Consider the following 14,023-nt stretch of genomic DNA (forward strand, 5'->3'; position numbering starts at 1 on the left):
AAGACTCAGGTTCTTAGGTGCGATACTGTGCTGAGAACAGTCAATCTGAAGGGAACCCAGCCATTAAACCGCCATGAGTGCATTTTCACGTGTCATTGGCACTGCCCTATGAAGACAGACGCCCACAGTTACCTCCCACCCTTTTTATTCTTCCAAAGGGCATCAACCGAGTGCCAACATGGTCAGGCTAGCAGTAAAATACAGACCTTGCTTTCAAAAAGATTAGAGTTTCTCTTCTAATCTTTCCAGAATCTCAGTCTAATGAGGAGAACATAAACAGGACTTTTTTCAAGCATTAAGAACTAATATTTATTAAGCCGATCTAAGCATTTTAAGTGTTGTAATTTGCATTAACTTTATAAACTATTATAACCATCATTCTCATTTTACAGTTGAAGAAACTGAGTCACACAGCTAGTGAGTGACAGGGCTTGGATGGAAACCCACAGCCTCTGGCTGCAAAACCTGTGCGTGGCTTTTCACTACTGCCATCCTTCCCCTTGAGGTGGCTGCTAAAAAATCGGAAGGAAGGCACCATGCTATGGAACTCCAGAGTGGAACAGTGTGGCTAAGGGCCAACTATAATCCGCATGGAGAGAGTACAAGCCAAGGAAGGGTGAGCAGCTTCCCTGGTCAGAAGATCGCTGAACCTTCCTGTTCTTCATGCCAGGGGGCTGATGGGGCGTTTTCCCTCTTAAAGCATGTTCTCCTGGAAGAGATGAGATGTGTTTTTCCCAAGAGCTGCGGGGTAACTTGGGGAGTGAAATAGAGGGCTGTTGTGTTAACTTTATTTATACTCTTTAAGAGCTTGCTGAGAAAACTTACCTGCCCTTTATTTACAGCAGGACTTTCTGTTCAAGGGAAGCGAGCAGGCGCCTGCCCCTTCCCACCCGTGGCTGTGCAGAGTGTGGAAGGCCTTGGAGAACGGCCAGCTTTCTGGAGCCTTCTGAGTGTGAGGCTAGAGGATGGGGTTTTGTGCAGAGATGGCCTTTTGCACTGACCTCTCACCTTTCCTTTTCCCCAAAGTTTTTGAAGGGACAGATTCTTAGAGGAGTCTGGGCTGTGGCTAATCAACAACTTGTTTTACTCTTTGTGCTACATCTATGAAGCTTTCACACTGGCCTTGATTCTCTGGGTATTTCAGGATTTCCCATAGTTTATATGCTCCCCTAGGTCCTTCTCCTGGTACTGAGGTCACATAAGGTTTCCTGTGATGAGTGAAAACATTCTCACTTTCCCTGCCTCTTAGTGCTGGGAAAGAAAGGTTGGGCTTGAATAAACTTTAGCGAGGTGGGAGGGGTCAGCCCTGTGGAAGCCCTAAGAATGACGTCACAGGCCTATCACAAAAAAGAAATACCTGAAGGAGAGGTTGCATTTTCACTTCACGTCTCCACTTATTTTTTAAGGAAGCTCTTTGGTCCTGGCTGGGTCAATCAGTTGGTTAGAGCATTGTCCTGAAACACCAAGGTTGCAAGTTCTATCCCCAGTCAGGGCACATGTAAGAATCAACCAGTGAATACATAAATAAGTGGAACAAGAAATTGATGTCTCTCTTTCTCTCTCTCTTCTCCCCCTTCTTCTCGCTATAAAATCAGTAAGCAAAAATCTTTACAAATTCTTTTTTTTCATTTTTTAAAATTTAATTATTGTTCAAGTACAGTTTTCTGTCTTTTACTCCCATCCCAGCCCACCCCCAGTGTTCCCCACCTCCCTCCCATTTCCACCTCCCTTAGTTGTTGTCCTTTATACTAGTTCCTATAAGTCCCTCCCCTTTTACCCCTGGAATTCCCTCCCCTCTCCCCTCTGGTCACTGTCCCCCTGTTCTCTATTTACAAATTCTTTTTAAAAGAGAAACTTTTAAAGCCCTGGCTGGTGTAGCTCAGTGGATTGAGTGCGGGCCTGCGAACCAGACAATCGCGGTTCGATTCCCAGTCAGGGCACATGCCTGGGTTGCAGGCCGGTTCCTTGCAGGCTAACTACCAGAAGGGGATGCACAAAAGGCAACCATACATTGATGTTTCTCTCCCTCTCTCCTTCCCCTCTAAAGATAAATAAAGAAATAAAATCTTTTTAAAAAAAAAGAGGAACTTTTTTTGCACAGCCTTTCTCTCTGCCTTTTTAAAAAAAGATTTTATTTATTTATTTTTAGAGAGAGGTGAAGGGAGGGAGAAACATAGATCAGTTGCCTTTTGCATGCACCCAAACAGGGACCCAGTCAGTAACCCAGGCCTGTGCCCTGACCAGGAATAGAACCGGCAACCTTTCGCTTTGTGGGATGATGCCTAACTCACTGAGCCACACCAGTCAAGGCATTCTCTCTGACTTTTTAAAAAAGTCATTCAATTTATTGGGTGACATTGGTTAAGAAAATTATATAGGTTTCAAGTGTAGAGTTTGATAATATATCATCTGTATATTAGATTGTATATTTTCCACTCAACATCAAATCTACTTCCATCACTATATATTTGACCCCCTTCAGGGGTGTCAAACTCATCTTCACCAGGGGCCATATCAACCTCATGGCTGTCTTAAGAGGGCTGAATATAATTTTAGGACTGAATAAATGTAACTATACCTTAACTAGGAGCAAGGACCTGGATGCTGCTGCTGGATAGAAACAAGGTGGAGGGCCGGATTCAGCCCATGGGTCTTGTGTTTGGCACCTGTACTTTACATAAAAGTTAAAGGCAGTAAAAACATCAAAAAAAGAGAAGACAATAGCTATGCAATTTGTAAGTGAACTCACAGCTTAAATAGGGATAATCTGTGACAACAAAAACATAAAAGGGGAGGGGTAAAGGTCTTCTGGCTTTTTGATGAAAAGCCACAAAATACCATAAAAGCAGAGCTTTGATTGCTCCTCACCTCAGTGCACTGAGGAAGGTGCAGTCAGTGTCTCCACTTTACACATGAGGAACCAGGTCTGGAGAGGTTCTGTAGCTCACCTGAGGTCAACGCTAGTGTGTCAGGACGGGATTCAAATTCAGTTCTGATGCCCAAGAGCCTTGCCTGCTGCACAGGAAGACTCTGCTCTAGCAGGAGATTGGTGAGCTGAAGAGACCCCGGAGGCATTTCCCTGGGTGATGCTCCCCAGTGTGACAAGAGGAGGTCAGGGACTGTGGTTTGAGTGGAAGAGAAATAAATGTGTTAGGATTTGCCTCCCGCAAAAATAAGAGGCTCCTCCCTCAGAACCGTCCAATCAGATATTTAGAGGTGGAGGGGACCTAAATGATCACAGCATAATATCCTCTTGTGTTTCTGACTGACTGATGGGGAAATCACACAATGGAAAAGTTAAAAGGTCCCCCCAGATCAGGTGCTGGACACCCCATCGACTGGGAAACTCCCTACCTCCTTGCCCAGTGCCTGTTCTCTGAGAATAAAAGACCAAAAGAGCAGATGACAGTGTGTTTTGGAAATCAAGGAAAGGGGGAGCCACTGTGGGCCGGAGCCCTGATGGACGGGGTAAATGCCTGTGCTTGAGTTAACTCAGACCATGTGAGGGTGGGGCTGGCAGGGGTGGGGGTTGGGGAGGGGCAACACTGCTAGATGGGGGTTCTTGGAGAATTCTGCTCTCACATTTTCAAACACTCACACAGCTTTAGAATCTTGCAGGTGTAGTCACCACTTTAAAATTCATTTAAAATCCTCTGTATTTATGTTAAATGTCTGGAAAGAGATGTCATTAGCACTGACTTTGAGAGAGAGAAGCCCTTTGAACCTGCTTTTTACTTCTTGCCCCACAGCGCCACCTCTGGCCTCCAGGAGCAGTGACATCAATCCTGGCTCACCCCTCAGCTTTCCAGAGCAGGGATGCAGGTCCTGAGTACATATCCTAAGACTGGGACCCTCCCCTCCCTGGAATACCTATCAGCGTTACAATGCCTTATGTCAGTGATTTCCAACCAACCGGGGTGCCACAAGAATTTCTAAAACATGCAATACCTGACTATTTAGTCAGAGACACCGACCTCTTTTCCCCTAGATTGTCAGACAATAAAAGAATGACAACAGCCGAGCAAATACCCCATTCTGGTGTGAATAAATCAAAATGATACCCAGTTTTGGTCAGATTTACCAAAAATATAATATATATTTTGGTGTGCTGCAGAATTTTAGTAACTAGTTTATGTGTGCCATGAAATGAAAAAGTTTGAAAATCACTGCCTTAAATCATTCCACAGTTGGGAAAAGGCTGGTGTGCAAGATGGGAGAAATAAGATATAAAAGATCACAATCTAATCCCCGCAAAGTGTAAGGAATAAAAGTTCCCCAGTAAAAAAAATAAATGTGTTGTGATTCAAAGACACTCTCCTACATGGTGGCCAGTGTGTGAGCTGAGATGGGTGGGGAAGGGGTAGGCACAAGGAGATGCTACTTTCCACAGGAAATGAGTGCCCAGGCCAAGTGCCCTGGGATTCTGCTGAAATGGGTTTGCAGGAGATGAGGGCAGTTTAGAAAGCACAGAGCAGGTGGAATCCGGGAGACGGGAGATGCCAGCTCCGGCCCTGGTGGGGCACTCCGGAGGGGTCGGCCTGGGTAGCAGGTCGTCAGCTGCAGCATGTGGCCAGGAGGAGTGGGAGGGGTGGGACTCGATGACCCATAGCTCTAGGAGAGCCAAACTCTCTTTTTAGTTTGGGTTTGTTGTCTGTTTTTTGTTTTTTTGTTTTGCTTCAGCCACCTACTGATTTTCAGGGTCAGGGGCTGTGGCCAGTGCCTGACCACCAGCATACTTCTGGAGCCCCTAAAACATGAACCTGTCCGCATGTTGGGGTGGGGGCACCATTCAGGCCCACAGAGAATTCTAGACTTTGTGGGAATTGAAGCCTGGATGCTGTTGAAGTATAACTGTGGGTGAAGTGTGTTTTCCTCCTCTTCATGCTAAGTCAGGCAGCATCTTTTAGCACCAGCAGCTGACGGGGCCGGGGGGTGGGGGTGGGGACGGACAAAGGGCCCCTCCAGGCAAAGAGCTCCAGCTCCAGCAATTCCTTCTGTGTCCTCTGCAGGGCACACGGACCCGACGCCGTGCTGATGGCCGAAGGCAACCCGCCGACGGAGCTGACGCAGTCACAGATGCTGCACATTGCCCAGCAAATCGCAGCGGGCATGGTCTACCTGGCATCTCAGCACTTCGTGCATCGAGACCTGGCCACCCGGAACTGCCTGGTCGGCGAGAACCTCCTGGTGAAAATCGGGGACTTTGGCATGTCCCGGGACGTGTACAGCACTGACTACTACAGGGTGAGTCACTGCGCCCACGGGAGGACCCCAGAGCCCTGTTTCCCTGGGAGTCCCTGCTTTTATTAGTTTGCTAAGGCCGCCATAACAAACTACTGTGGACTAAGTGGCCTAAACAGCAGAAGTTTATGTCCAAGATTAAGGTGACTGCAGAATTGGTTTATTCTAAGTTCTCTCCTTAACTTGCAGAGAGCACCTTCTCCCTGTGTCCTTGCGTAGATTTTCCTCTGTGCGTGCACAACCCTAGTGTCTCTCTGTGTGTCTAGTTTCCTCTTCATATGAGAACACCAGTCAGACTGGAGTATGGCTCTCTCTAACAGCCTCATTTTAACTTAATCACCTCTTTAAGGCCCAGTCTCCAATATGGCCATATTCTGAGGAACTGGGAATTAAAACCCCAATGCATACCTCTGGGAAGAGCACAGTTCAGCCCACAACACCTATCCTGCTCTTTTCATGGTTTTCCAGAGCGGTGTGTGATGTCTCCAGGAGGAGCGTTCTCAGCCTGAGAATTTTGGCAGGGAAATTTGAGGGCTTGGGGGAATTCCTAGACGGCATGAAGTTAAAGGATTTTAAGGTTTGCACTTGTTCTGTGAAATTATGTCTGGAGCCTTTGTTTGAGGTCTGGCCTCAGGTGAACTCTTTACATAAATAATCGTACACCAGGCCTTGGAACTTCCCACACAGAGCTGTCTTAGCTGACAGTGGATTAGCTGGTGGCCTTGGTGAAATGTGAGAAGTTCCATCCTGCCTGTTTCTGAAGAGCTCCACCTAGCCCACCTGGGGTTCTACCACTAAACACACTAAGGGATAGTCATAGACAATAATTCAAATCCACTGACTACCAGAAATTGGTCCCTTTGGCATGTTCTATTTTGTCAATGAGATCTTGGGAGTCAGGTATGAGACAGAAGGGACACTTCTGGAAACCTTTAAAGTCATGTCATTGAAACTGAAGGTTTGTGTGGTGGCTACAACTTCAAACCCTAGACCTGGCTTTCTTGTTTTTCTGGAATTTCAAGGGGAGATGAGAGGAAGAGAATAGGAAGGGAAAGGAATAAATGTGCCATATCTATGTAGCCTAAGGGGATAAAACATATAACTTGACTAACTTTCATATCAAGGCAGGACTGGTGGTGAAAATGTCCCTCCTTGCCTTTGCTCATCCCTTTGTGTTTTCTTTCTGAAGAGGAGCCTTCTCAGTCTGTTTCCTGTAGTTCTTGCTTCACTCACCTTCAATGACTCTGCACTGTAGCTGACTCGACTTTGCTCCAACTAGTCTAAGACAGTGAGTTTTCAACTGATGTGCCATAAAAAAATTTTTTTAAACATGCAATACTTGAATATTTAGTCACAGGCACTGACCTCTTTTTCCTTAGATTGTCAAATGAAAAATGACAACAGGCAACAAAAATTATACATATTTCATCAGATTGATGAAAATATAATTTGTGGTATCCTGCAGAATTTTAGTAATTAGCTTATGTGTGCCATGAGATGCAAAAGATTGAAAATTCCCGGTCTAAAACAATGAATCCATTGCCTTGCTCTATGTTCTTCTGTAGAATGTTTTGTGGGGTTCTTTCTTTGTCACCTTCATAAGCACTGGCCACATTTTATGTATGAATGAGGAATGGAGACCCAATTGAAAAAGGTTCTCATTGGTTCATCTGTAAAAAACATGAGCATAGTCTCAACTTGAAGCATTCAACATAGAGCTTCAAAGCACCTGTCCTTGGTCTAGAGATGACTAGTTTGTTCTAGTTATCTAAAGTGGGATGGTCCTTTATTATCAATGGGTGCATCTCCTCTGTTAGCTCTACTTCCTTGGGGGAGATAGGGATAGGGGCATCTCTTTGCCTCAGGAGAAAAAGAAACACGTGGCACTTCCCTAAGGGAAAGCTTTGCTGATCTTGCTGAGCATCTAATGGAGAAACGCGTGACCTAAGCAACAGCTTTCTCTTTAGCAGTAGGTTAACCAAGGTCACAGAGTGCCTGGCACAAAGTAAGTGCCTAATAAATGTCTTCAGCCATATCATTATCCAAATCAATAAAGTTATGCTTTATTTCCAAAGCTAGGACTGAGCTAGGTAGAACCCAATGTCCTTTTCTACAATCTCTAAAATAATAATGCAAAGGAAAAAAGACCGAAACTCTGAACAATGTGAAAGTAAATCGCTCCATTAAAACATTGGCAAAGGATTTAAGTAGAGATGCTCCAAAGAAAATATACAAATGGCCAATAAGTACATGAAATGATGCTCAATATCATTAGTCATTAGGGAAATGCAAATCAAAACCACAATGAGATACCACTTTATACTCACTGGGATGGTTGCAAGAAAAAACAGACAAAACAGGTGTGAATGGGGATGTGGAGAAACTGGAACCGTCCTAAACTGCTGGTGCGAACATGAAATGGTGCAGCTGCTTTGGAAAACAGTTTGGTGGTTCCTTGCAATAAATAACCCAGCAATTCCACTCCAAGGCATATACCCCAGAGGATCGAAGTTGTAGGTTCACACAAAAACTTGTACAAAGATGAAATAGCACCATTATTCATAATGGCTACAAAGTGAAAATAATATAAGTATCTGTCAACTGATAAATAAATGAAAATATCATAATTTATGCAGTAGAATATTGTTTAGTAATTAAAAGGAATAAGTACTGATTCATGCTATAACATGGATGAACCTTGAAAACATTTATGGGAAGTAAGAGAAGCCAGGTGCAAAAGGTCACATATTTTATGATTCCATCTACTTGAAATATCCAGAAAAGGCAAATCCATAAAGACAGAAGGTAGATTCGTAGCTGCCAGGGACTGGGAGCAATGGAGAATGAGCGTAAAAGCTACTAGAAATGGAGTTTCTTTCCCGAGTGGTGAAAATGTTCTAGAATTGTGTAGCGGTCTTTTGGTATATTTACAAATACATTAAAAACCATTGAATGTGTATGTTTAAAAAGTAGATATTTGGTATATAAATTATATCTCAATTTTGAAAATCTGAAAAAGACAATTCTAGCAAAATAACAACAGTAAACATAAGGGGTTAGTCCTGGTTGTTTATGCATTATGAAAACATCTTGCCATCTACCTTATTTTATTATATGTTACAAAGAAACATATAATGAAGAAATCCCCCGACTTAGATGTCATATTCCTGAAGTGCTTCCTTTTGATTGGTTATTTGTTAAATGTTCTTGGAGCTAGCCCAGTCATTAAGATGCCACATTTATTCCACCCCCTTCCCCACGCCATGGTCACTGCTCAGGTGCAGCTGCAGGGTTCATAGTATTTCCTGATTGGTTGTTGTTCCCACTGAGGAGGAGGAAAAAGAACCAGACTTACATTGGTTTCTGGTATAGGCAGGAAAAGCAGGTGAGGTTCGTAAGACCTGGCAATGTGATAGTAGTTAGGAAAACCAAGAAATCAATGGCTTTCACTTGGCCTTCTCTAAAATTTCAAAATGCTGTTTCACCTTGTGGTTCCATGAAAGTACTTATCATTATGGAATTCCTCTGCAGAATATTTTTTGCTTATTAAAACATCACAAGCATATCAGTGGGGTCCATCCTGTTGAATCTGTGAGGCAGACAAGCAGAAGCTGTTGCTCTGTGTTTGCCGGTGAACTCCAGAACATCTTACAGAGGTGATTCCCAGAACACTCCTGGCTGACACATCAATTATCTACCTGTTGGACCACCAGGTAGATAAGCTTGGTGTTTAAGCTTGGCGTTGAACCCCTCCCCATCCCTGGTGCCTCTTCATCTTCTCTGTCACAGCAGCCGGGAACTGTGTTCACTTTACAGTTTGGGTTTATCCTTTACAGGCACCTCTTCTTCTTTATTCTCCTCGGATCTTTTTCAAAAGCCTGCACCCTCCACAGTGACAGGATGCTATAGATAATGTGACTTGTCATCACCTGTGTTTAATATCCTTTCCGCCATAGTAATGAGGGAGGATTTTTGTGTTAGCCAAGGCTATTTTATATAGAAGGATGGCGATTGGACCTGGAGTCCATTTTATTGACAAGTAACGTGTCCCTTATTTTTAAGCAAGAACCAGTCCCACTAGCAGCCCAAACTGTCTTCTTGTGGTGACTTATGAGCAGCCCTGTGGGGTGACCACAGCTCTGTGCCGTTCGGGGCAGGGGTGGCAGTGGCAGCTGTTTCTCCATTGGTGGCGGAGCGAGGGGAGCTGGAAGCACCAGGAAACGGCTGCCTTAAGGCTTCCACCCTGTTGCAGCTGAGCTAATTATATCTTCCCAATGAAGGAGGAAATCGGAACGCTACATTTGCATTGAAACCAGCCTGATATGGTGGGTCCAAAATTACTCCAGCATTTATGTTCTCTGAATTGTTTTAATTAGCAGCTCTGCAGTACTTGTCTTCTATTTTGCTTTTATTCCCTCCCACCATGGGCAAAACCTGACATTTAGGAAGCATCTGAACCAGATTTCTGTCACATTTTGTCTATCACACACCTAGGATCTTGCTCTACTTGGTCATTATTGTGCCACAGTGGATCCACTGAAATTTTTCTAATGTGCACTTTGGTATTTTTCACCACTTGGATATCATGTGTGCTTAAAATGAATGTGATCTGTTAGTGAATAGAGGGCCCTGAACCTCTGAAATCCTAGCTTTTTTTTTATGTCTTGTTCTCTTTTGGGCTTTATGTTGGAGTGGTAAGAAATTCTATTCTTTAATTCACCTTCCACTTAAGAGGGAAAGAAAAGGAAGTAGAATAGGCAGATTGATTTAGGGTAAACAATTAGCAAAGTAAATGAATATAGCTTGACTAAACAAAACCGTGGTCAGAATCCTAAAATGTTAAAATAATATTAGCAACAGAGTCCAAAATTCATCTTTAGGTGCTCCATCCCAGGTTGTTAGCTGCAGAGAGAAAAGATGGATTGTACTAAAATCAGCTGATAGAACAAAAAATAAAAAGAATGGATTTGAACTTCAGAACTTTTCTCTGCCCGCATTGGAATGAGAGGAGTGATGAACTAGAAAATAAAGTCCTAAGCCACAGAGGAGAGGGGAAGGCTTAATGTTTTAAAAACTGGGCAAACACATAAGAAATAATCAAGGGTTAACTTTCATGCTTGTCTTTGAAAAGAATGTATTTATTTTTAAGGAATATTTTCATGTAATATGAACCCTTCTAGATTATATGGGTAGGTAGTCAGGTTAGATAGATGGATAGATAGATAGATAGATAGATATAGATAGATAGATAGATAGATAGATAGATAGATATCGACACATTTCACAAATGTTTTCAGTGAGTGGTTGTGTAATATGCCAATGTCATTTCCTCTGTGAGAAGTGTAAGTGCACCTCCCTGGTGAATGACTGCTAATTCTTAAGAGGTAATTCTAGCTTCATCTGCTCCCCGACTTCCTACAAACAGAGTAAGTGCTCAGGAATCTGAAGTCTTTCAATACTTCATATAAATCAACATTACAGCATAGAGCATGTTGCATCATGGAAATTTGTTTATATATATGTTTCCCACTAATATGAGAGCAAAGAGAAGACGATAAGTCATACATCTTTGTATCTACACAGACTAGCTATACCAGGTGGTCAATCAAAGACTATTGAATAGGACGCACAGCAGGAAAAGCCTTTATGAATGAGTCTTTTTAGCCCTGTAGCTAAATAGAGAAGACGTTCAGATTCCAGGTGTGCCTGGCTCTGAGACTAGGAGCACTGAGTTCAGGAAGTAAAGCTAGGGATACAGGGATGTCCTTATCTCAGACAATTTCTTTTCAATGGTGAGCTCAAAGCTGAAACTTATTTGCGTTTATACTATAGTGGAAAAACTTCCTTTGGTATACTCTGCCTAGAACCTTTAAAAACCAGGCACAGTGTGCAACTTAAGAGGCAATGCACTCCCTTCCCAAAAGAGGAATGTCCTCTATGTCATTAACTCTCTTTGCATGTATTGTTTCCTTATTTTTCCCCTTAATGCACAATACTTACACAATGACTCTCAACTTTCACACGAGCAATTATAGAGCTTTCTGTTTGTAGCCATTTGATTAAACTGGTCCCAGAAACATAGGAGGTTATTATTTTATGAAATCATCTTTAATTTATGTTCTGTACAACACTAAGAGAGAGCACAGCTTAGAGGAACCTGTCTGTCGGAGAGAAATCAGAACATTGAGTTCAGACTAATTCTGTATTAAGCTAGATTTGCATATAAATTGTTTCAAGATTCTAAATTGGCTTAGCACTCAAGTCTTTCTAAGAACCCTTTACATATGCTTTTGGGAGTTGCAAACGTGTGGGTGATTGTCCTTTCATTCACTCATTCATTCATTTATTCGGCACACATGAAATAGCTCCTAAGTGCTAGATACTGTACTAGATACTAAAGGAATCCAGATTAAAAAAAAAAAACACACATGGGCTGTGACTTGAAGGAGTTTTCAGACATGTGACAATGTGATAAATACAGTAATAGAGTTAAGTACTGGCAATTCTGAAGAGGAAGTCACCAGTCTACTTTGGTAAATCAGAACAGGGTTCACAGAGAGAAGACACTGGAGCTGGTATTTAAGATACAAACCCTAAATTGTTCTATTGGCAAGAAGGCTCCAGGCCAGGAAGGAAGAGAGACATTCTTGGCATAGGAGGTAGCATTTGAAAAGAGATGGCAGTGTAAACATCACAGAGTGTGCGGCCAGGGAGTGGGGGTTCCTTTGCATACATCTAAGGTAACAAAGTAGGCTATTTAGGCTATTATCGGGTTTCACCAGTGCCTGCTTCCATGCCAAAGACTTTGGACTTGGTCCTTTTGGCAGTGGGAAGCCACTGAGTGTTTTTATGCCAGAAAGCGACATGTCAGATTGCATTGTGTCAGTTTATGAAAGCAAATCCAGCCAACAGATTCCCAGCTCCCCCTTCCTGTGTGTATCTGATTGACCTAGAGCAGCGTCTCTTCAAACTGGGTCTATGAGCTGTCAGTGAGTGCTCACCAGTAAACGAGATCTGTGATCACTAGGTAAACAACAATTTCCTTGCTGCAGAACTTCTCAGTCTTTATTTCCTTGCTGTGTGGACTTTTGAGAAGGCTGTAGAAAGTGGCTGAGGCCAGCAGGAAAGATTTTGCCTGGAGAACCTTTGCCCAAGTCCCTGGTCCTATCCATTTCCAAACCAGTGAAGACTATTAGCTGGAAACGGGATAAATCCCTCATGTTTTTTAATCTTCCCAGTCCCTTACTCCTAAAGTCAATAGCCCATCTACTTTGTACATAGAAGTGCTATATGCAGAAATTAAGTACATGTTTAAGTGCACTGGAAAGGGTGGTAGGACATAGACCATCGGCTTGGAGGGGCCAGAAGGATTCTGATTTCTTAAAGTACTGAGACATATTTTCAGCATGGACTCTCTTCCTTTTCTATCCCAATTTTAAGGCAGTCAGGTCTCAGCTTCTCATGCTGGTGACATTTCATACTTTTGCAGTACTCAGAGCAGAGTCCCTTATACAAGGAAAGTAGCAACAAAGAGTTAGCTGAGGTATAGAGAAAAGAGCATCAGATTGGGGTCTTAGAGGCAAAGGTTCAAATCTTTGATTTGCCTTTTCTAATCATATGATTTGATCAGATAGGAATGCATTTAACCAAAGGTGGAAATATGCTACTAGTGGTGGCCTAAGAAGATAGGGAGTTGATTTCATTCTTTTTACAAGAAGTTCACAGGTGGGCAGTTTCTGATTGGTTCAGAGGCTTCCCAATGTGAGAGCTATAGCTTAGCACTTTACATTTTCTTGGGTTTTTCCTCATGCCTACAAGATGGCTGTAGCAATTCCAAGCATATTAAAACTGCAATTGGTAGAGGAAGGAGTCAAGGCAGCCCCAGGTAGCATATAGTTTCTCCCTGCACATCATCTTCTCATTAGGAAGTAAATTTTTCTCAGAATGTCTTCCCTGCAAAAACTCCTCTGTGAACCTCACTGGCCACAAGTGTGTCAAGACTAAGGGCTGAACTCACTTGCACAGATCAGTGGCTCATTACCAAAGACCTAGACAAACTAGGATTCTACCACGGGGATGGGGAGAAAATGAAAGCAAATAGTTCTAGGAAAAGAAAATTATGTTATATTCACCTTATGCGCCATGATAGCCTGTTTCCTTATTTGCAATGAGCTCCTGCCTTTAAAGTTTGTTGAAGATGATAAATCGAAGTGGGACATAATCATTGCTTTTTGTTCCTCTGTATGCGAGGCTTCTTTTTTCTCAGACATCTTTCAAATTATCTCTTTATCACTCATCTTGAGCAATTTGATTATATACGATTTGCTATACTTTTATTTCTATTTCTTGTCCTTGGATTTCTTAGATTTGGGGGTTTATAAATTGTCATCAGTTTGAATTTTTTCTGATTATTGTTCAACTGTTTCTTCTGTTCCCCCTACCTGCCCACTAGGGACTCCAATTTCACTTATATTTAACCTTCTAAAGCTATCTCATGGCTCACTGAGCTCTTTTTAGGATTTTGGATTCTCTTCCCTTTGTGTTTCACTTTGGGAAGTTTCTCCCACTCTGTCTTTAACTTCCTTTATGCTTTCTTCTGCAATGTGTAGTTTTTTTATTATTTCTATCATTTATTTTTCATCGTATACATTGTCATTTTCATTTCTAGAAGTTCAGCATAGACCTTTTAAAAATTATCCGTGCCTCTAGTTATCTTTTTAAGCATGTGGGATACATGTATAATAAATATTTCCATATATTTGTCTGATTAATTTCCATGGGT

General features: G+C 42.5%; 1 protein-coding gene across 2 annotated transcripts in view; it reads left to right on the forward strand.

Annotated features, from left to right (window-relative positions):
• The window catches only part of NTRK2 (neurotrophic receptor tyrosine kinase 2), a 319,680-nt gene that overhangs the window by 251,555 nt on the left and 54,102 nt on the right, over nt 1-14,023 (forward strand). For both annotated transcript variants that reach the window (XM_037035692.1, XM_037035693.1), the window contains one exon: nt 5,010-5,244. In XM_037035692.1, coding sequence (XP_036891587.1) covers nt 5,010-5,244 — 235 coding nt within the window. The remainder of the gene's footprint in view (nt 1-5,009; nt 5,245-14,023) is intronic.

Source organism: Sturnira hondurensis, unplaced genomic scaffold (assembly GCF_014824575.4).
Source record: "Sturnira hondurensis isolate 20B ecotype Veracruz unplaced genomic scaffold, ASM1482457v3 Scaffold0022566, whole genome shotgun sequence".
Taxonomy (NCBI): Eukaryota; Metazoa; Chordata; class Mammalia; order Chiroptera; family Phyllostomidae; genus Sturnira; species Sturnira hondurensis.